The sequence below is a fragment of the Anser brachyrhynchus genome (assembly GCF_964034855.1).
Source record: "Anser brachyrhynchus genome assembly, chromosome: 27".
NCBI classification, from domain to species: Eukaryota; Metazoa; Chordata; class Aves; order Anseriformes; family Anatidae; genus Anser; species Anser brachyrhynchus.
Genome location: NC_137720.1, coordinates 386,095 through 407,338, shown reverse-complemented (window position 1 = coordinate 407,338; position 21,244 = coordinate 386,095). Strand labels below are relative to the sequence as shown.

The following is a 21,244-nucleotide window of genomic DNA, read 5'->3' as shown; positions in this document are numbered from 1 at the left end:
CATCTACCTCCCCACAGCTTCATATCCCCCAGCAAGAGGAGCATCAGGTCCAGCAGTCTGGAATAAGCCTTGCCAGTTGCCTGTAGAAAGAGCAGGAGAGCTATGCAACAGAAGAAAAGTAACAGGCTGCTTGCACCAGGCACAAGATATTTGCTATCAGCCCAGCACTGGTGCCTGAGTGCTCACCCTGGGGAGATGTCTGGGATAACAGTGAAAAGGACTGTGCCTGCCTCATTGCAGGGTGCTTGCTGCTCCTGCCCACCTCAAATCTCAGGGCCAAAAGACTTCCCTGTTTGTTTGCTTTAAAGTCTATTTAGTTACTTAATGATAAAATTATTTTACGAGGCTCTAAAATTACAAGGCAAGGACACAGAGCTATTAGCACTGACAAGTCAATTACTTAGTAGGTTCACATGGATAACAGTCAAACATCCTCTCCACCGCTGTTCACCAGTAATGTGCCCTATATCGTCACAGCAAAGGTAGTAATCCCAACTGGGGGCAGCCCAGATGTGCAGAGGACGACAGCCCGGTGCCTGCAGTGCGCTGGCCCCAAGAAGCACACCTGGGGTCCCAGATCCAGAATTGCCCAGACTCTCACGATCGCTCTGCCCAAGCAGTCCTGGCTAGGATCACACTACAAAAAAACACTTCTGCACATTATTACTAGAACTCAGGAACAAATTAGTGCTTATTTTAAGAGAAGAATTAACTCATCAAGTGAACAAGAGTATAAGTTTTTCTATTGACTTTGGTGAAGCTCTGCCATCTTACGCTACCTAAAGTGTGGCCTCCATAAATCATATCTCAGACACATGCAACCAGAAATCCGTCTCTGTGAAGTCAGTCACTGTGTGTAGTAGAGGCAAGAAAGAGAGGCCTCCTTGGGAGGAGAGAGTAGGATAGAGCCCAACAATAAAATTATTGAATTACTTTCCACATAACTTAGTTTTCAACAGCCAGCAGCACATAAGATGGCATGACACACTTGGCATGACACACTTATGTTCCGCTTACACATTAAAAAGATACTGCTTCTGTGTCAGTCTAGAGAAAGATTAGATCAATTATAATTGGGCAGAAGATTTAAATTGTTTCGACACGTCCACAGTCCCCCACCATGATCAGCAGCACACTAAGTATTAGATCACTTGCTGAGAAAGGGAACTCAGAGAATGCAGAATTAACAAAGATCCAAGACACTAAAATAGGGGGAGAAATCTCCTTCCAAATATCAAAGCAGATTATTGAACACATGACATTCTGATTAATCATGTTTTTCAGAAGGAAGGAGAGAGTTGCACAAGGGCGGTAAAATCAGGAACAAACTGCAGCAGCAGCAGGAGGCAGACTACACGCAGCTCTTCTACAGCCCCAGTCAGCTCTTCCAGTTGTTTATAAAGGAAGAAATGAAACGCCAAAGCCTTCCTACCTTTGGAACTGCCCATCTTTCTAGGATTAAATACCGTTCCTTAACTCATTCAGGGTAGTATAGGCCTTGCTTCCCATGAAAAACCAGTCAGTACCGCGATTGTTGTTAACATTTGCTATTGCAGTACAGCTGTGCCAGAGCTCAAAGCAGGCTGAATTTAACCAACATCTGCTGCCTGATTTGACATGAAAAATCCAGGCCTAAGCTGAACGACGGGCTCAGATCTCCTCTAGTCTTAACCCTTTGCTCAGCACCAAGAATGCAATAGCCCAAGGCAGGATCAGCTGCAGGGCCAGGGCACAGGGCTCCTGTATATGGGTGATGGTCAGACCTTGCTGCTTTGGGGAGCACTCAGTAAGCCTACGGCACCTGCAGTGGCTACTAGCTTGGTTGATTGCTCTGATCAAAAAAAGGACCCTGAGACACAACTTTTAGCATCAAGTAAATGAGGAGCATTGCTTGTTCATTGAGATCAGCGCATAAACGGCTGTGCTAGAGCACCATCTGCCGACTCATACAAGAGTGTTAGTTAAACTTCAGTATTTTCAGTCTTGGAACTGCTAACTGCTTGCTGCTGCAGATAACATAGCCGCACGTGGTCATATTTTAATTGCCACACTTAAAATTTCATCCAGACATTTATCTGTACTTTCTCACTACAATTATCAGAAAATTCTTCTGCCAGATGAGAATTACTAACCTAACGACCTAACCCTGATTTGCAAAAACAAAAACTCAAATTGAAAGGTTCATTTTTCTAATTTAATAGAAATAACCAAAACAAAATGGTTTTCAAACAACGCTTTAAACTGATCTAATACAACTTCTACAGCACATTCCAGAGCACTTAACAAGAAATATTTACAGGCAACTAATGTATTAAATAACTATTTAAAGAAAAACTTTTTTTTTTATTACACACCAGAAAAAAAAAATCACAGAAACAGAACAATTAGGAACTGTAAGCTTGTTCAAAAAAAAAAGTTAAATATGATTATTTAGATAATACAATACCACAAAAACAGCACTTTCTGGATAATCATATTAGAAGATGAGCAAAGTTTACTATGTGCAAAAAAGTAGCAGTTTAATTACTAGAAGCAAGAAATAATCGAAGAATGCCATGAATTTAACCCTTCCATGAATACATTTACATGTAAAAACAGGCTTTCAGCTGCACAAATCTTCATAGATTTATATACATATATGGTGTTCTGAACTGAAGAAATTCCCCCATTTGCAGGCCATTAGCAGACATGCACTTTTTTATTTTTTAATGTTGCACTCACTCTAGAGTGAATGCTTCAACAGGTCACTTACAAAATTATTTTAGTACCTTCCCTTATACAAATTCAATAAATTCTAAAGAAAGCAGCCTTGAGCTGCTTAGATCACTCAATAGAAAAGGCCAAAGCTGCTTTTCAGACATTTAATAATTCACTTTAATAAAGATATCCAAATTAACTGCAATTTTTGAAAACTTATTCAATTCAATTACATTAGAAAGCGTATAAAGTTGAATCCCTGTAAGCTAACACAGGAACTAGATGGAAGAGTTACTGTACATGCATTTTGTGAAAATAAAAGAAATTGCCATATCTGAAGATACAATGCATATGTTCAATCTGAAATATGTCTATGTAAACTGTGGCATATAAATTTTTTTTATTATTTTTAAAAAAGTACCTTCATTATTTACTCAAACACCTACTTTTTAAAAAAATATGTAACTTTCCCCAATTTTTAAAATAAAATGCCACACTATATTGTCAACAACTCCTGCACACTTTGTTTTTAAAAGCTAGGCTTGGTGATATGCATACAAACTTTCCTATAAAATCACTATCCAAAGGAAAGGATTCCTGTCATGCTAATAGGCAACAGATAAAGCAGTTTTATTGCTTTTTCCAAGGAAGAGAGTAAGAAAAACAAGAAAAAGCCTACTTCAGTACATCATACACACAGCTTTAAAACACTGTTGCCATTACCTAAACTTACCGAGGTCAGCCAATAAACTAGGTTATATAACAGAATGAGAAATTTAAGCTGATTTTAAAGACTTCCTTTCCAGTGGCTTGCAGAAATGTTTATAAAACATTTCACTGATCCAGTGTTGAGTATGCTGACACAGTCAAATGTCACAAGTAATAGCAATGGTGACATTCAAAAAAAAAAAAAAAGCTATGTACATATAACACAGCGTTTCCATTTTTGAAAGTTTGGGGAATATCCTTTTTTTGGATAGTAACTCAGCCTTGGTATACTATAGGCCACTTAAGACCTGAACCTATTTAGCTGGTTAAGTTAGCACTAATCACTAGTAATTACATGGCAGGATACCTGCTGAGGTAATAGAGAAATCCACAAGTAGCATACTGTACACTTTTCATTCCTATTTCAAAAGCATGTTGCCTTTTACTTCTTTGGATTAACTTAAACTTCAGGGTCATTTACAACAAAAATTAAGACACAAATGGTCTTTTTGCAGAAATGCCTTAAATGAAAGCATATAGTTACATCATACGCCAGACTACCTTCTTGCTATCATGTTAAAACACTACAACCAAGCAGATAAAGCAGCTGGCAAGGACAGTGCACCCACCACATCTTTTATCTGCAATAAGTTACGGAAGTTATGCTAATTCCCAGAGTAACACTGTCACTTGCACGTATTGCACTCACATCATCTGGCATAAAAAAGATGCTCAGAGTAACACAGTGGCCTCTTAATACAAAACTCACTAATTTGCTCTTGAACAAGTTACATACAATGTGGCACCAAAACATTGCTTTGACTGAGCAAACCCTGATCAGTTATGTGATGACCATTTATAGACCATAGGATCAGGAAATGTACTAGCAGAGCTTATCTATACTTTTGAGTATTTATGAATGGAACATAGCTAATTTCAAAACAACCCTGAATTACTGTTTGGAGTTCAGAATGTTGTTCTGTTCCTTCATATAAAAGAAATGCTTAAAGTTTCTTGCACACAGGTCAAAATTCCACAATAGCATACTGAAGACTAATGAGCTGAATGGAAGGACCAGTTCTGGAAGTTTACTGGGTTGTGTGCAAGAGTATAGCATCAACTCTCATCAAGGTCGAAGCTTAGCATCACATGTGGTTTTGCAGGACTTTTGCAAGATTACAAAGTTTGTTTCACCCTCAATGAGAAGGCAGAAGAATTATCGGAGAGGCTATCTTAAAAACATTTAAACAACTGGTCTGGGGTCTGGTACTTGGGAAAAAAACGTATGCTACCATCCTTGCAGCAGCCAGGGTGCACACGCTTCCCCTGAACAACAGTTTTGTGCTGTGGTCCTTCTCCCACTCTGTGACCGAGTCTAGGATGCCATCATGCTTGTCCTATTCTTCAGTTCAGGCAGTAGGTATCTGCAGTCGGTGACTGGTGCCTCACAAAGTGAACAGTTAAGAAGTTGAGGCCTGAAGGTACAGAACCTGGAGTGCATAAGCACCATAAAAATAGTAACCCCAATTGAAGAAAATTCACAAGTATCTTATTTTCATTTTAATTTTAATATTCTTTTCCAAAATGAAAATGAGAAACTAGAAATGCATAAGTAGGCAATACACAAAGCCATTAAATGATCCCTTGTTACGATTAGTGTCCTATTCACACATCCTTTTCTATGGGCTATACGTTAATATAATACATATTTAAGTAGGATAACTTCCTTTTGCATCCAGCTGATAAAAACTAAACTTAAGTTGACACTATATTAATGTCTTAGAAATGAAAAAAAATAGTTTGTCTCTACTGTATTGTTTGTATTATTTAAAGTGAGATTGAAGTTTCAGATACTTTCTGTCCCCTTATTTATTGTAAGAGAGGTATAGTCACAATGTACATCTACTTTGTTACTATAAAAAGAAATCAATCTCAAGTGGTTTGCATAAACATTGCTGAGAGCATATCTCAATTTGACACATTGTGCTAAAAATACTGATCTTTACCACTATTATAGTAAAGTACAGACAATGAATAGTCACAGGAATTGCCCATGCTTCATACAAAATCTTAATGGCCAATTTATAGTCTGCCAGCTTGACCTCATTTGATTATACGATATTGTTAAAAGTAAAAAAAAAAAAAAAAAAATTATATGAAGGCCAGAAATTACATTTTAGTTCTAGTATTGATTTCTGTCAGTAAGGAAGGAAATAACTGTTCGAAGTGTAAATACTTTGTGATGACCTCATTTCCAACCAGAAATGCTAGAATGAACACAGCGTGCAATGGGAAGACACAGCAGAGATGCCTGCCGCAGGGTTTAGAAGAATAGGGAAATTGACCTGTTTTCAGTATTTGACCAGAAACCACTCAACACCAAATCCTGGCCTGTGCAAGTGCTTTGTTCCACAGAAGGACAAGTTACCCAATCTCAACAGGTTCATTCCAATCTTTCTAGACATTTTGCTCACAAGTTGTTTCTGAAGAAAGTTCTGAGTAGTACTCTAATAAAAAGTACGATAGAACCTCAACATTAATGCAATGTTAGAAATAACATATATTACAAATCTTTTCTTGATAGGAACAATTAATAAGAATACATATTAGCTTAAAAACAGTTCAGCAAATGTTGCTGATCTGCAAGAAATCTCAGTTCACTATTTACAAATAAGACAAAGTGAATACAGGAAATTTTACACATTTGGTAGTTACTAGGTTATTGTTTGCCAAGTGGTCTATTAGAAACTGATATTTAGGAAGACTGGAAAAACACCCCAACCAGTTATTTATTACCTCTTCAAGTACAGAAAATTCGTAAAAAATACTGAAGATAATAACATTCTGCCTCATTAGGGAGATCAGGGACAGATGATATAACATGAGGACTTGTGCCACGAATGCTATTAAAACGTTCTGTGTACAGGATTTGTAATAAATACACCTAGGCTTACTGAAAAGCAACTGTTGCAACAGCCAGTTTAGTCTTGCACCTGTCAAGAACTCACACTCCTGCACTTGCCAATTCAGAACAGTTTAATGATTTTTTTTTCTTTTGCTATACATAAAATGTAGTAAAGAAAGTCAAATTTAGGTAACTGGATCAACACAGAAGATCAGTTATTCACAATACCACTTAAATGAGATGATAAAAGCAATGACCCAACACACACTTAGGTTCACACAAAGGGGATTTCAGGAACGTTGCTTACAGTTTACACTGTAGTTCAGCATGAAAATAAGATACAGTAACTGTATTGGTCCAGTCCTGCAGAACATTTTACTAAGCAGTCTCATCTGTACATGGAAAATCTCTTTATCAAATCTGCTTCTCTTCAACATTCATTCAACTCTATCTGAGACCAGGATGAGCATGTCCCCTCCATCAGGAAAAAAAAGAAAACAAAATAATCAAGGAAAAAAAAAACACCAAAAATTCACGATACAGTTTTTCCCCTTTTGATGCCTTTCTGTACAAAGTGTGGTTTATTTTTTTTTTTGTAGTCTAATACTGTTTAAAAAGCTACCAGCTTCTTCAAGATGGCCACTGTAGGCATGGTAATATTCCAGAAACACTTAAGTAACAGTTTTTACAATAAATTTAAGGTCCATATAATTAGATTACTTTATATGCACTGGTCTCTCATCTGATTTTAGGCGTTTTCTACGTGGTTGTATAAAATCTTCATCGGAGTCCTCAGTTATTTCACCATCATCCTCTTCTTGCTCAAATTCAGGCAAAGGCTGGAAGGTCCTGTCTGGGTAGATCTCTGTAAGTTTATCTTCAAAGTATAATGCAACTGCCTTCCCTGCCTGTGCTACTTCTGAATCAGCCTGTAAATAAAAGAAGACAGGAATATTCACCTGTTGGAAATGCACATCCCTTCACCAAGTGTGCATGGTCTGAAACGCTTACCTTCAAATTAATCTCTTGTGTTTCTGCATAAACTTGAACAACTTTCATCATCTAAAAAGGATACCAGAGTCAAAAAAAATGAAATTATAATCCTTTCTAAAGTTATGAGATTGCATAGGCTTGGATGACTAAAGTCAGCCATAACAAGAAAACAGTTTGTTATGGACTACACCTCTTTAGTTCTCAAACTTAGTTGAAGCAGGTTTAAAACAGTCTTAAGAGGGCGACATGAGGTAAATAAACCTTTGACAAAACACATAACCTCTGTACAAACAAGTGGCTCCCAGTCATTTTAAAAATTGCACTCTACTCATGACTGTTTTCTTCATTACAAAGTTAAGTTGCCCATACATTATTGTGGAAAAGCCTCACTTCAATTTTAACGTTTAAGTGTTCCACGAGACTACCTTCCTGGGGGGCATACCCCGCTTTGATTTCTATTTTTTAAGTGAATATGGCTTAGAGGCACTAGACCCGATATTGTTATGAGAGGTCAAGGTGACTCATCTTTTGCCATTAGCCAGCATTTCAAACAGTAAGACAAGTCTGAAACACCTTTTTTAAACACATCCATCAGTCCTTGCTCCCTTGTTTTACTCTTGTCCCTAAGAGCTGCAGCATGTTTTCCTCTACAGTAGATGCTTCATTAATTCCCTTGATTGAGAAGTTCACATAATTGCAACTTCTTCCACAGTGCTCAATAACCTCCACCTAATACAGAGACATAAGGGAGTTGGGGTGTCAAAGTCCCAAACACTTGTGAGCAATTACAGTGTACAGCATCACAGTTCTAAGAAGTATTTAACCTCGATCTTTACTAGTGTACTCATGAAGCAGTTGAGATTTTAAATGTATACTTGCGTACCTCAATTTACCTCTTCGCAGAGCCAGAAACATAGCCCAAACATTGCAAAACTCAGATAACATTTTACAGAAAAATACTGGCCATGCCATTCCTTAAAATGTCTTCTCTGCAGGGCTTTTTGTGGTCTTACTTTAAGGCATCTCAGAAATGCCTGTCTTACCTCAGTGACTACTCTGTTTTAGCACAACACCATAAATGTTTTTGATATTCAGAATATTTTTCCTTTGCTCCACCTATTAATAACACCTACATAGTGCACCTCTACAATTCACATTCCACATATAAGGTCCAAATATTTCTGTATCAGATGGGTTCATTGCAAAATAAGTCAACTTTTCACATTCATCAGAAATATGACTCCATACAGAAGTTATCTACCGAAAACTAATTTTTATGAGAGCCCAACTACCCACGAGCTAAAGCACTAAACTTTAGGAATAATGAATAACTAGGAATAATGAAAAAATGCTTTTCTAGATTCAGCCTACATGAGGCATTAGAACCAGTATAATATTTGTCAAAAAAGTTAGTTTTCCTCAGTAAGGAAAGTTTCCTTAATAAATAAGATCTACTGTAATTCATGAGTTTAAGAACAATAATCTGTATCGTTTGAGACAGTTTTAAGGATTCATTTCCCCATCTAGCTGAAAAGGAGAGCTACTTCTGTAACTACACTGTATTATATTTTTTAAGTGTCTGATTCAGCATCTGCTCCATAAGCAGAAATTTTCAACTGGAAGTACAGCTTCTACTTGGAGAAGCTGCAGAACTGCGCTGAAATAAATCTTAATCTAAAGAAAAAAATGTATACAGATTGGAAGTTAACGTACTTCATTAAACCTTTCACAGTTCTTGAAGATCAACCGGACATCTGCCACAAAATCCTCAGGAGTCTGGTAATGTTGGGAATGCTTCTTTTGCAGTTTCTTTTTAACTGTAGATAAATCCATGGGTTTCTTTATAATTTTATAGTAGTTTGGTATCTGTAAAAAACGAACAATGATTTGTCACTAAAATGACTACACAGTTCAGAGAAGCAGTTAATTTCTTTACTTCTCAAAATATCAACCAGCTAGTATTTTCATGCACAGTATGCACATTCAGTAAGTGGGAACAATTTCCTTTCCTCATACTTTTTAAGAACTTCCTCCCAGATTTCACTGTCATAGCATAACAATGCTTTTTAGTACACTTACTTCTCATACAGCTGAAAACAGAAGAGCCTAAAGTTTCTTTCATCCTTTCATTTAAAATACTGTAAAAAAAAAAAAGTTCTCCTAAAGCCTCTTGGGACATTTTAAATTTCATTGGTATCCTGACTCATCCTCTTTCAGTTCAATAACTGCTAATTGAAAGTAGTTTTCAGTATATAGGCTTAAGACTGAGACTAGAACCTCTGCATGATCAGCTTCTGTATATTTCAGCATCATGAAATTCTGAGTGACTGTCAGGACTTTTAGACTGATCAAGGGGACCTGCTTCAAGTAAAAGCAGCCAGTTCCTTCCCAAACTCAATTCTAGCCTTTACAGAGATGTTATACAAAAAAGAAATCACAACTATTTTTCAGTGGACTCACCGAGGCTGGGACTGGCTCTTGAAATTCAATGCTCAGCTCATGACAATACAGGTAAAGCAGGAGACGTTCACATTTCTTACAAAAAAATAAACAGCTTCATGTTAACATCCTTAATTTATCTTCAGCCCATAGGTCTATATTTCCATATTATAAATGCTTTTGTACTTTGTACTAGAAAATTTCAATAGTCTTCACAAGTTTATTTATAGATATGTTAAAGTCCTTAGAAGGGCATTGAGGGGTGGGGCACAAAGGAGTGGAACAACACCTTACTGTTCACATAGCAGAAATATACTCCCTTTTTGCTTTCTTCTTCCAGACAGACAAACAAAAGTCTAGGGCTAAAAAAACATGTGGAGGCACACTAATAAACAGTCAATTTTATTTATTTATTTTTAAAAAGAACAACCCACAATTGCATTTGTCCAGGCATTAACCGCAAGTTACAGGAAGGGACTAAGTTGCAGACTTACTATTTTCTCCACAAGATAAAATTTAATAATTTGAAACCAACTACAGTGTTCCTATGAATTCCCTGTTCAAATGTTTTTCTTTCCGTTGCTAATAATTCCTTTGGAGGAATTTGAATTGATAATACTCTTAACACTTTATGCACAGGCTGATTGATAAATCTAAAAATAATTATGTCAAGGTCATTATACCTTCCACAGGAACGTACTCTCACAGTATAAATTTAACATATCAAACTTACACAGCTATTTGTATGGAGGCTGTATCAATGTTAAATGCAAAGTCTACTTAAGAACATCAGAGAAATTAACGCACGTTAAAGGATGCATTTAAATACAGAACGTATGTTTACATTTAAGTTTTTTTACATTTCCAATGTAATAGAGCACTTCCACACACTCACCAAGGCCTAAACATGTGGCCACAGCAAGACACTCATTACTCCTTTTTTTTTTTTTTTTCTTCCTAAACCCACAGCTCTAACTAATTTGATGCAGCCAAAGCAAAAAACATCTTCAAGAAACAGTGGGGGACTGCTAGTGTCAGAATGCACTTACATACCCTTTGGTCCACAGGACTCAGGCCTTGTGCTGTTTTCCCTTTCTTGCTGTGTTGTGAATTGTCACAATCATATTCTACTTCTGGTTTGCTTAGATCTCTGCAGAATGTACATATCCACTCTCCACTAAACAGAAAAAAAAAAACAAAACAGTATTACTCCAGGCATCCAGGGAGGACAAGGTCTCATCAGTGCTAACTACAAAGACTTTTTCATTAGCTCTTAGAAATTCACATTGTACAATATCAAAGACTTGGATATATATAAAGATAAGGGTTAACCCATAGTGCTCAAGGTAAATCTAACAGTCAAGGCCATTTTTCCTGCCCTCGTATTCCTCTCCCAAATATGCTCAGATACTTCACAATACCTTCCTCACCATAACTTTAAAATCCACTTTACATAACAGAACACTTTGAGAGACTGTATGTTTATCAAACAAACATTAATCAGTCACATGCAAAGCAATCCGGGCATATCTTTAAAATGCAAGATTTTTTACTGACAAAAAGTCTTGCAGAATTAGCAGATCTCGAAGAGTACCAGAACATCAGTACCAAAACATCAGTTTTGGTACTGTGTTGAAATCTACCATTTGAATGAGACCACAGAGCTGTTCTCAAGAACCATTACACTGTTTCTGGTACCTTGGAAAGCTGAGGAGTGTTGGTACGTGACAAGTTAGATGAAACACTTTTGGGCACTTTTCACAACATAATAGATCCCCTCCATTTTGGCATACTGCACACCAGTCTTCATTTGGATCATCATCTTTATTATTGCCTTCTCCTCCAATTCTAGCTGATCGATGCATTAGACTCCGCATTGGGGATTTTCCATTTAGAAGGCTATGTCCAGACTGCTTGCAACTTTCACTTAAATCTCCTGGCTCAGTTTTTACATGATTTTCGAGACTTCCTAATGCTTCCAATTCACTCTCCAGATGCAAGTTAGTGGATAGTGGTGGTGTCAAGCTGCTCTCAGGACTGCTAAGCTGAAATGAAAGTAGCACATGAAAATCTAAGAGTCAGTTTAACAAGGGAATCTTTCTTCTTATATTGCAAGCTAAACATAATTCACCATTTAAAAGTACTATATGCATTTCCCAAAATAAGTGGCAAATCATTCTGAAGAGCACAGTTGCATACAGTATTGAAAACTAATTTTTCAGAAGTCTATCCTTTCAAGGACAAGACTCATTCCTACTAAAATATGGCATAATAAACTTTCAATCTTAACATACCAATAAATTGTTAAAAATATGTATCTCCACTTTCATTAGGAAAAATCCTCAAATTCTTCACCCTGCTGCCACTACACAATCCTATTAAAAGGAAGTGTAGCTAGGAAACACTGAAATATTCATTTGCGTAAATGTTTTATTTATTTTGACATAAGAACTCTTGACTGATTGGAAGACATCTCAATATAATTACATACATATGAATGCCCAGGAACTCCTACTAACAATGGGTTACTTGCTGATTTTGTTAAAGATTAAAAGCAGAAAACACCCTACACACTTGCTGGGGGTATTTCATTTCAATAGCTAAAGATAAATCTTAAGTGGCACTCTATCCCGTATCTGGCAGTGCATAGTATCAGTGGATAAAATAAACTCATAAACAAACGCCAAACCTATTAAGTCCTAACTTTTCTGCTGAAGTACTTTCAATGAAAACTACATACCAAACTACATAAAACTTGGAAGGACTGGTTCTTTTGCATCCACATCACTAGGTCCAGTCCCGTCCAAATCATCTGCCATTATTTAATGTTTATGTGTTCAACATAAGCCAGCAAACAATTATGCAAGTCCTGATGCCAGCTTATTGGTACTTATGTCAAAAACCCCTAATAAAGAGCCCTAGCAGTGCTACAAAAACAGCTCACCACTTGAGCTGGCCCACACTTAAAGTTCAGGCATACAGCCAGAGAGCAAAATACCTCTCAGTCTTCCGGGCTGTTAACAGAATATGATGCTTAAGAGTAAAATTGCTTTATAATTTCAGAATTCTACACGTTTGGTAGGAATACCATAAAATACCATTTCAAAAACTAACTTTACCATGCAAGCACTCCTTCTGCCATCCTCTGTTTTCTCCTGTTTTACTGTGCCTGAGAAACTGCATATCTCTTCCTCTGTCCCTGGTTCTTGCTTGACTTTCACTTGGTCAGACTTGAAGTTAACACTAGTTTTCTCAGCTGTTCTGCCCGAGGAGCCACAGCTAGAAAGCACATAAATAAGAGGAAAATTCATTATAACAAAGACATTTAAGTTAATGTTTCTTAAAAGATTTCAAAGGCAAAGCATGTCACAACTTTTAAAAGAGTAAAAGCTCATGTTATGAGACAGCAGAGAATTGTATTAAAGGAAAAAAAATAACACTCCTTCCTGTAAGCATTCTTCAATTACTGGATCACAAATCCCTATTTGACTTCTGGCTGATTCATTTTTTTAATTCTTCATGCCTGATTTTTCAGCCTCACAGCACTGACATTACATACTCACCTTCCTCTGCTACCTGTGCTGGAGGTACTAGGTGGCCTCACAGGAGTGTGGGAGTTGGATAAGCCTGAAAAAAAAAACCTTAGAAGTTGACTTGGTACAAACTTATATTCTGCGATAAAAAAAAATAACTGGTATTCATTAATGCCAGAAGTGCTGCTGGAATATCCTAATAATTCACACAAGTCATCTGCCTTCTCAGTCATTTGATCAAAACAAAGGTCTAGCACACTGCATTAAATATAAACATAGACAACACGTCGTTAATGTTCCCCTAATTATTTCACCTATTCCAAGCAGTGCTATAGGCCACAGATCATTAAGTTCTCAAATTTTATCCATTGACACCCACCAATAAAATCAAGAAATGCAGACTCTGTTTTGCATGCAGGAGTTGAGAAAAACAAGTTCCACTGCTGCGACCAATCATTCATAAAATCTTCCAATAATCTTGAAGAGGGAAGATTAAGGGAAACATGCCTATCAAATGACTGAAAAAAGCTTCTTAACTCATAGGAATGGACATTTGCAAATGTTTCTATAACTCAGCATTATGATGATTATTATTATGATGATTATGATTATTATGAGCACATAGGTGACTTAATTTGTTCATGTGCATAACAAGAGCTCTATTCTCAATTGAGCTGTACTTAGAATGACCTTGTTTAGATGACTGTTGAGTATAGGTACTTCTGTGACTAATAAAGCTATTTGCTGATATTCAGCAAACTTATTTAAATGGTCTTAACAGTCATCACTTGGGGGCAATAACTGAACTACATCTGTAATTATCCATAACTGAACTACATGCACAAAAAATGGATTGCCGTAATGTAAGACAAAAAATATAGCACAGATGGATCAGTCTGTACACATACCTGGAATACTGCCTTCATATGCTGGCAGTTTGTTACTATAAAGATATTTCTGAAGGAGCATAAAATTTAAGTTTCCAGGACTTATTTCTGAGCAAAATAATTTTTAAACTAACAAAATATCACTTTCTTTGTGGCATGAAGTAGTTGGTTATTTTCATATTTATTTTCTTAAATTCTGGAAATATCCACCACTTTCTAGAATCACTAGAAATACCTGTCACATTTACCTGATGACCCTGGAGACAGAGCTGAAGGCCCTGGGGAGGGATTCATTGTACTTGTAGGTTGCGGGGGTAGGTGGCTGCCTGTGATATATCTACTTAAAAGGTTATCCAAACTACTTGAACCAGCATCTTCAAGCTAGAAAACAAAAACAAGAGTCTGAATCAGAGAAGCATAATTAAAGTTTGCTAATAGTTTCACATCTTTACACTGTGATCATCATCTTCCACAGAATTATTCAATATCTCCTCAAGGACTCAAGGCATCAACAGACTTTTTTTTTTTTTTTTTTTTTTTTTTTTTATCAGTTCCATACAGAGATCAATCTTTCAAAAAATAGAAACCCCTAGTCAGAAGCTTAATGTAAGATTTTGAAAAGCTCCTGATTATCTGAATTATTCCAGTATGGTCACAGGTTGCACTTACTTTGGGCCATTCCAGACTTGTTTGGTTCCCGGATGTTCAGTGCATTAGTCGTACAAATAATATTAGTCATACAAACTAACAGATTACTAATTTTGCAAGAGTTATTCCATAATTAAGATATTAAGGGAAACCATGAACTTGTCTTTCTTCCTTAGCATAATGTGAAATCTCTCCCCACCATTCACTTTTTACATCGATTTTAGTATCTACTGGAAACAAGGAAACAGGTACCCTGTTACTTTGACTACGTAAAAACACCAGCTAGATGACAGCATAATTCTGAACAATGTCTTCATATGAATCGGTCATAACCAGTTGTGTTATAACCATAACCAGTTATAGTTGTGTTTTGTTCTAACGACTAAAGAGAGCTTCAGCACTACAAATCAATCACATTCAGAGATGTGATCCTGTTTGCTCTTCTTATGTCAGCAAATTACCTGCAGCTTCATCAAAAAAGAATAACCCTTGAACACAACTCTCTTAGATTAAGAGTTACAAAGTTGTTATTGCTATTACAGAAGACCAGCTGCTTTGATAAAATTTTAGTTTTGTTTCTAAGGTGATTGTGTCCCGTAACGTGATCGAGCATCCTGTGTTTTATGTGGGCACGACAGTGTTGGAACTTGGAATTTCAATATAAACATCACATTCTCAAAATTAAGCCATCTTCCTCTCACCTGGCCTACAAAACACTCCTGCAGAAAACTTACTACTTTTACTTTCTACGACTCCACCTGTACATTACATTATGCTTCTGACCTCTCTGAATTAACTTGACTTAATCAACATCTACCTCACCTTGTGTGCAGTACTACCCAGTATCTCTCTGTGAAAAGAGCATGAGGCACACTGCACTTCCAAGTCAGTGAGTACCTATCTACTGTGCAGATAAAGTGAAAACTACAGAGGCAACAGCTGTTACACACTGAATTTCCAAGCAAACACTACAACCACAGTTCAAGATCAATCACTGAGGCCAGTCTAAGTGTTCCACAGCATCTTCTAGGATACAAAGTTAATGCCAACGTTGGCCTCTTAAAAATACAAGGAAATAATTACAGCCACCCTACTGGGGTACAGGGGAAACGTGAAGAGAAAGCAGAGGAGTAGGACGCCTATTTGCGGTACTTCCTGCATTTGATTGTAACATTTAGGAACTCTCCACGTCACAAAGCAGCGACAGGCAACTTTAATACTAAGTAAATCACCATTCAGGGCATTCAACATACATAACTATTCAACTATTCTAGTGGTATCTTCCCATATGACAGACCTGTGGAAGAAAGGAAGCGAACACAGTACTTGGAATTGACTAATCTAAGTAACAATTTTACTGTAAAACAGCCATTAAATACTACCCATCACAGGCCAAGCAGGTCAGCCCTACATAATTAAGATAGCTGCATGCCCATGGCCAGGGCTGGAGATTTTAATTCTTCTTCTACTCTAAATGATAAATAACTAAACAATTCCACAAATACTGATAACCAAATAAAAAAAGATACAGAAAGTAAGGCAGGTCATTGCTTCACCCACAGCCTAATTGCCTGGTCTTCTCCACTGACCTGGATGGGTGGGATATCTGGCAGGGAAGGTAAATTCTCCGGATTTGTTACAGAAGGAATGAGTTCAATTGCTGTAACAGATGGACTTGTTGGACCACGGTTTGCACTTGCCATTGTTGCAGTAGTGGGACTAGTTGGATTAATAGTGTTGTTGTGCACAGAAACAACTGGAAAAGGCCCCGCATGTCCAGGGTTAGAATGCTGTAGGAAAAGAGAAGAGACCACCACTGCATTAAAGACAAATTGTATAGCCATTCTGCAAGTAAAATTGCTACATGTACATTATATGATAGTCCTCAACAAAAACGGGGGGTAGGGGCAGGATATAAATTCACATTCTATCAGCATAACCCGACAGCACTGAATGCAAAGCAACTGCTGTATATATTTACTTGGAAATAAAAACAAAGCAAAACTTTATATGGCTAGATATTTAAATACACATTACAGATTTTTCCTGAACTTATATCAAATTATTTTCATGTACAGTTATATTATCTTAAAGCAATGACTTCATCCAAAGACAACTTTAGAGTCCATATGTCTATGTACAAAATAGTATATGCTCCAAGTATTAAAAAGTCATTTTGGTTTTCCAGTCATGTTAACATTGGCAATAATTTTTGTTTTTAATGATATGCAGAGCTTGGCATCGTGCTTCAGGTTTGAATTTAAAAACACTTTAGATTTTGGTTTCATTAAAAAACTCTACATCACGTTCAATTTCACTATTGCTGACTATTCTTTAAGAAACCCAGAAACTGAATGCCACTGAAAAGTGAAAAATGGAAATGTTTTGTTTCCCAGAACTAAAATGCAATACATTTTAGTAACAGAAAGAAAATTCATTTAATTTTTCACGTTTAAGTTTTCTTACATTCAGCAGCAAAAATGTCACAGTACAGTATGCAACATGACAAAGCATATAAATGTGTGTAGCTGTGAGTTGTGTTACAGATAAACACATTTAAAGCTGGAGGTATCATCTATTGTAATGAAAGTTTGGCACAATGGCACAAATGAAGCGTGTACACAGGATATACTTGTCTTTGAAGGTGAGGTTGCATCATGGAGTATTGTGGTCCATTGTGGCGTGGTATTCCTGGTATACGAGCAGCATTCTGAGCCATTCTCATCTGATGTGCTTGGAAAGCCCCACAGTTCATGTTACCCCTCTGCATGGTCTGCATGCTGATCAACCTGGGAGGCTGCAAGGGTTTTTGTTTTTTAAAATTTTTGCTTTTAACATGGAAAAAAGAAGCCAATCTCTTTCCACAGAAGTAGGTTTACTAGTTACATAACACCAAGAAAAGCCAATAGCTCTCATATTTAAAGCATGTCAAATTTCAAAAGATTTTCATGTTTATAAACTGATTTGTTTCACAAGGGCAATTTTAAGTCTTGGTATTATGGTCTAACGTGAAATAACAGCATACAAGAAACTTGCCTGCTGCTGTAAGATTTGAGGACCTGTCTGTCTGGGAACTGACCCAGATGGCTGTCCCATCCTCATCTGCTGCAGTTGCTGATGTTTTTGTGCATACACCTGTTGCTGCATATGCTGAAGTCGAAGCTGTGCTAGATTGATTTGTCCTGGAGTTTTGCTGACGTGGTTTGTTCCTGGAGGAGCTTGTCCAACCACTACATTGGGAGTGTAACTAGGAGTTGGTTTATTTTCAATAACAAGGTTACCTAAGGAATAAAACAAAAAAGAACTAGTGAACAGTTCAATCTCCTTATCATCTAAAGGTCAATAAATGCAGAATATTCAGACGTTTCTAACTGATTTTTCGACAGCTGCAGTAACAAGGCAGTTTAAGTTTGAAATTTTCTTATTAAGTCTCCATAACCATACATGAGAGAGAAGCAAAAAAAAGCCAGAGAACAAGTTACAGAACTAAAAATATGACGTGTGAGGAAAGACTGAAAGAACTGTAACTGCAAAGCTTCGTAAACAGACATGACTGTTCTTCATGTTCACCACAATCACACAAGATAAGAGACATAATCTTAAAACAAAACAAAAAACCCAACACATTGAGCATAAAGTTTCTATAAGTAAGGAAGCAAAGACTGGGAAAAGATATCAAGGGAGAAGAGAGTGTCCCATCACTGCATGACTCTAAGAACAGAACGTACTACTAGCATACCACAAAATACGGCTAAAATCGGGTACTGCCTTGATACAATTGGATGGACCATATTGCCTCTACACGTCTCCAGTCCCATTTTTAAAAGGCAAGGGCGAGATTATGATTTTTCACTTTGAACATATATTCATTGGAATCCGCATGTAGCTTTTTAACAAGGTAGGTTGTTTCTATATTGCTTCCTATATAGCTTTTTTTCTGCCTGGTTTCTAGCCAAACATTCGATGCTCTGTTCTTGAAAGTGCTGCTTTTTCCTTCTTGATTAATCTCCAAGACTAACAACACTCAAAAATTGCTTGAGGAACTGGCCACAAAGGAACAGCATCAATTTTAAAACATTATTGACATGATGAAAAGTTTGTTTATTGTGAACATAAACCTCCTTGACTAAGGACAGAAACAGCAAATCTGGCTAGTGGACTTAGAGCAAGAAGTGAATATACACAAAGGCATCAGGAAAGTATCAAAAAGCTGATATTTTAATCAAATTTTCTACTAGAATCTTCAGGAACAGAAAACAGATGCTAAGAAATATTTCTGTTTCATTGTACTCTCCCCACTCTAGTTCACCTCTTCTTTCATTCAAAACTTGTTCTCTGAAAAGTATAAATAATAGTGGGATTCATATGAAAAAACAAACTGTGATATTAAATTGCTGCAGGCTAAGTGGATAATAAAGAGGCTAACATATTAAGCACCTTACATTGTCACAAGAGCACATCTATTACTGCATCTAACAATAGTCAGCTATGTGCAGTAATCATAACTGCACGTCCAGTGATCCCAGCTGTCGCTAAGCACTCGTGCAGAACAACCCCTCCAAGCTCCTACCTCTCATCCAAAATATTACACATTCCCAAGGCAGTTAATGCTTTAGGGAAAAGGAGGAATAAACAGGTATACTGAGAAAAACTACCAAATATACAAAGAGTTACAGCTATGGTGCTGTAACTTAATGCTGTGGGAACTGCAAGAAACAGCACTGCGCGCACACAGGAACAGAAGCCATTTCTCATTTTAAAGCTTTCTTTTTTTCTTTACCTTTATAATTGTGTCAGACATCTTAGAACACAAAACTAATTAAACATCGCTTCTGAATTTGCTTACCTTTCCAGCAATAACATGGACTGGCTTGGTACTCAAGACTCTATCAACTGTCCTTCTAACTATGTTTGTTCACACAACTTCCAACACATTTGGACATATCCCACATGCAGATAAATATGAAGCTCACATTGGCAAAACTGATTCTATTTACTTGCTAAAAAAGCTCCTTCCATAAACTAAAGCACTCATTTAGCACAAGCATATTACACTGTAACCATTAGAATGACCTTAAAAGAGGATGGAAAAGGGCCATTTCTAGAACCATTCCTATTGGGAACCAAAAATGCTGTAGAAAAAGCTTTGGTAATAGGAGAGAGCAAGACAAAGAGGGTAATCAGGACTATATGGATAACTATATGGATAATGTCAAGAGAGTTTTGCTCTTCTGCATTAAGAGATGCACTGCACTCCAACTCACTCATATTTGATGAGCACCTCAAACTCAATCTAGTTTTTCAAGTAACACAGAGTAAACATTCAGAATTTTCTCACCTAAATTGACGACATTCTTTGCCCAGAATGTAGGGTCACAATGGAACCGTATTGCTCCATTGGCAGCTGGGACAGGATCGCAACGTGCCTTTAAAATATGACGTAACTGGAATGTTATCTAATGGAAAGCAAAAACAAGACTGTTGATGACAACGAAATAAAGAATGAGAATGTTAAGTGTGCACTTGCCCAGCAAGTTTAGACTTCTCAGTCACTAACAAGGACCATCAGTCGTGTGTTTTGTTAGTAGCCTAGAAAACACACTCAGTTCACCAGGAAAACCATAAACCATACAACTAATTTTTTTTTTTTTTTTACTGAATCCAAAGGATTATGAAAGTACTTTTATATAGTTTCTGCAATGACTCAAGTGAAACACTGAGGTGCCTTTACAGAGCTTTACCTCACTCCTACAACAAAACCGTTATGTCCTTAATTTACAAATGAAAGATGTACAAGTTGGGAAATATATTCCATTGTTATGGACGTGTTCTTTTTGTTTTTTAAATGATGTTCAAACAAGTCATTTTCTCTTCCTTGGATATAATCTAGTGAAGCTACATGATACTTCTTTTGAGTAAACATTCTCTGTACTGTACAAGTTAAAGGATGTTTCCTTACCAGTCGTTTACTGTACAGTAAAGCAGTACTGCTGCCACTTGCAATAGCCCAATTAGTAAAGTTCATCACATGCTTCACTTGTCGCGAAAGACCGGTGATGTCATTCTGTTGTTGTATTAACTTCATCTGTCTCTCCTTTGTTACATTCTATGAAGAAATAAAAACTTCATTATAATAAAGACTCCAGACTAAAAGGAAAATATAAACCACTATCACAGTTCTCCCAGCACAACAGAAAAATGTCACAAGCAAATAAGCTTATACTAAAGCCTATATTCAGAGCGGCTAAAACCATCAGGTAATAACTCTCTATTATTCCAATCTATCATTCTTCCTAAAGGTATCAAAGTGCAGGGAAAAGAGTGGGCTCAAATAAGAATCTCTGCTTTATCCCAAGAAAGTTTCAACTAATAAAATGAGATCATTTCCCTCTTTCTCATATTGCCAGGGTCATAGCAGCATGACGGAGAATTGG

General features: G+C 36.9%; 1 protein-coding gene across 4 annotated transcripts in view; it reads right to left on the bottom strand.

The window, feature by feature from the left end:
* Nucleotides 1-2,175: 2,175 nt before the first annotated feature.
* Nucleotides 2,176-21,244, bottom strand: part of TRIM33 (tripartite motif containing 33) — a 41,187-nt gene continuing 22,118 nt past the window's right edge. Inside the window, exons 7-21 of one of the 4 annotated variants that reach the window (XR_013942306.1) lie at nucleotides 20,770-20,916; nucleotides 20,149-20,266; nucleotides 17,847-18,091; nucleotides 17,443-17,607; nucleotides 16,400-16,600; nucleotides 14,411-14,543; nucleotides 13,306-13,369; nucleotides 12,862-13,021; nucleotides 11,441-11,787; nucleotides 10,796-10,919; nucleotides 9,764-9,838; nucleotides 9,017-9,169; nucleotides 7,877-8,032; nucleotides 7,322-7,372; nucleotides 7,155-7,239 (exon numbers count right to left, since the gene is read on the bottom strand). Coding sequence is in view for 3 of the 4 variants with exons in the window: in XM_080568771.1 (XP_080424897.1) it covers nucleotides 7,027-7,239; nucleotides 7,322-7,372; nucleotides 9,017-9,169; nucleotides 9,764-9,838; nucleotides 10,796-10,919; nucleotides 11,441-11,787; nucleotides 12,862-13,021; nucleotides 13,306-13,369; nucleotides 14,411-14,543; nucleotides 16,400-16,600; nucleotides 17,443-17,607; nucleotides 17,847-18,091; nucleotides 20,149-20,266; nucleotides 20,770-20,916 (2,196 nt within the window). In the remaining variant the exon portion in view is untranslated. Of the gene's footprint in view, nucleotides 7,240-7,321; nucleotides 7,373-7,876; nucleotides 8,033-9,016; nucleotides 9,170-9,763; nucleotides 9,839-10,795; nucleotides 10,920-11,440; nucleotides 11,788-12,861; nucleotides 13,022-13,305; nucleotides 13,370-14,410; nucleotides 14,544-16,399; nucleotides 16,601-17,442; nucleotides 17,608-17,846; nucleotides 18,092-20,148; nucleotides 20,267-20,769; nucleotides 20,917-21,244 lie in introns of all 4 variants that reach the window. The other 3 variants (XM_080568771.1, XM_080568773.1, XM_080568772.1) reach the window with 3 other exon arrangements.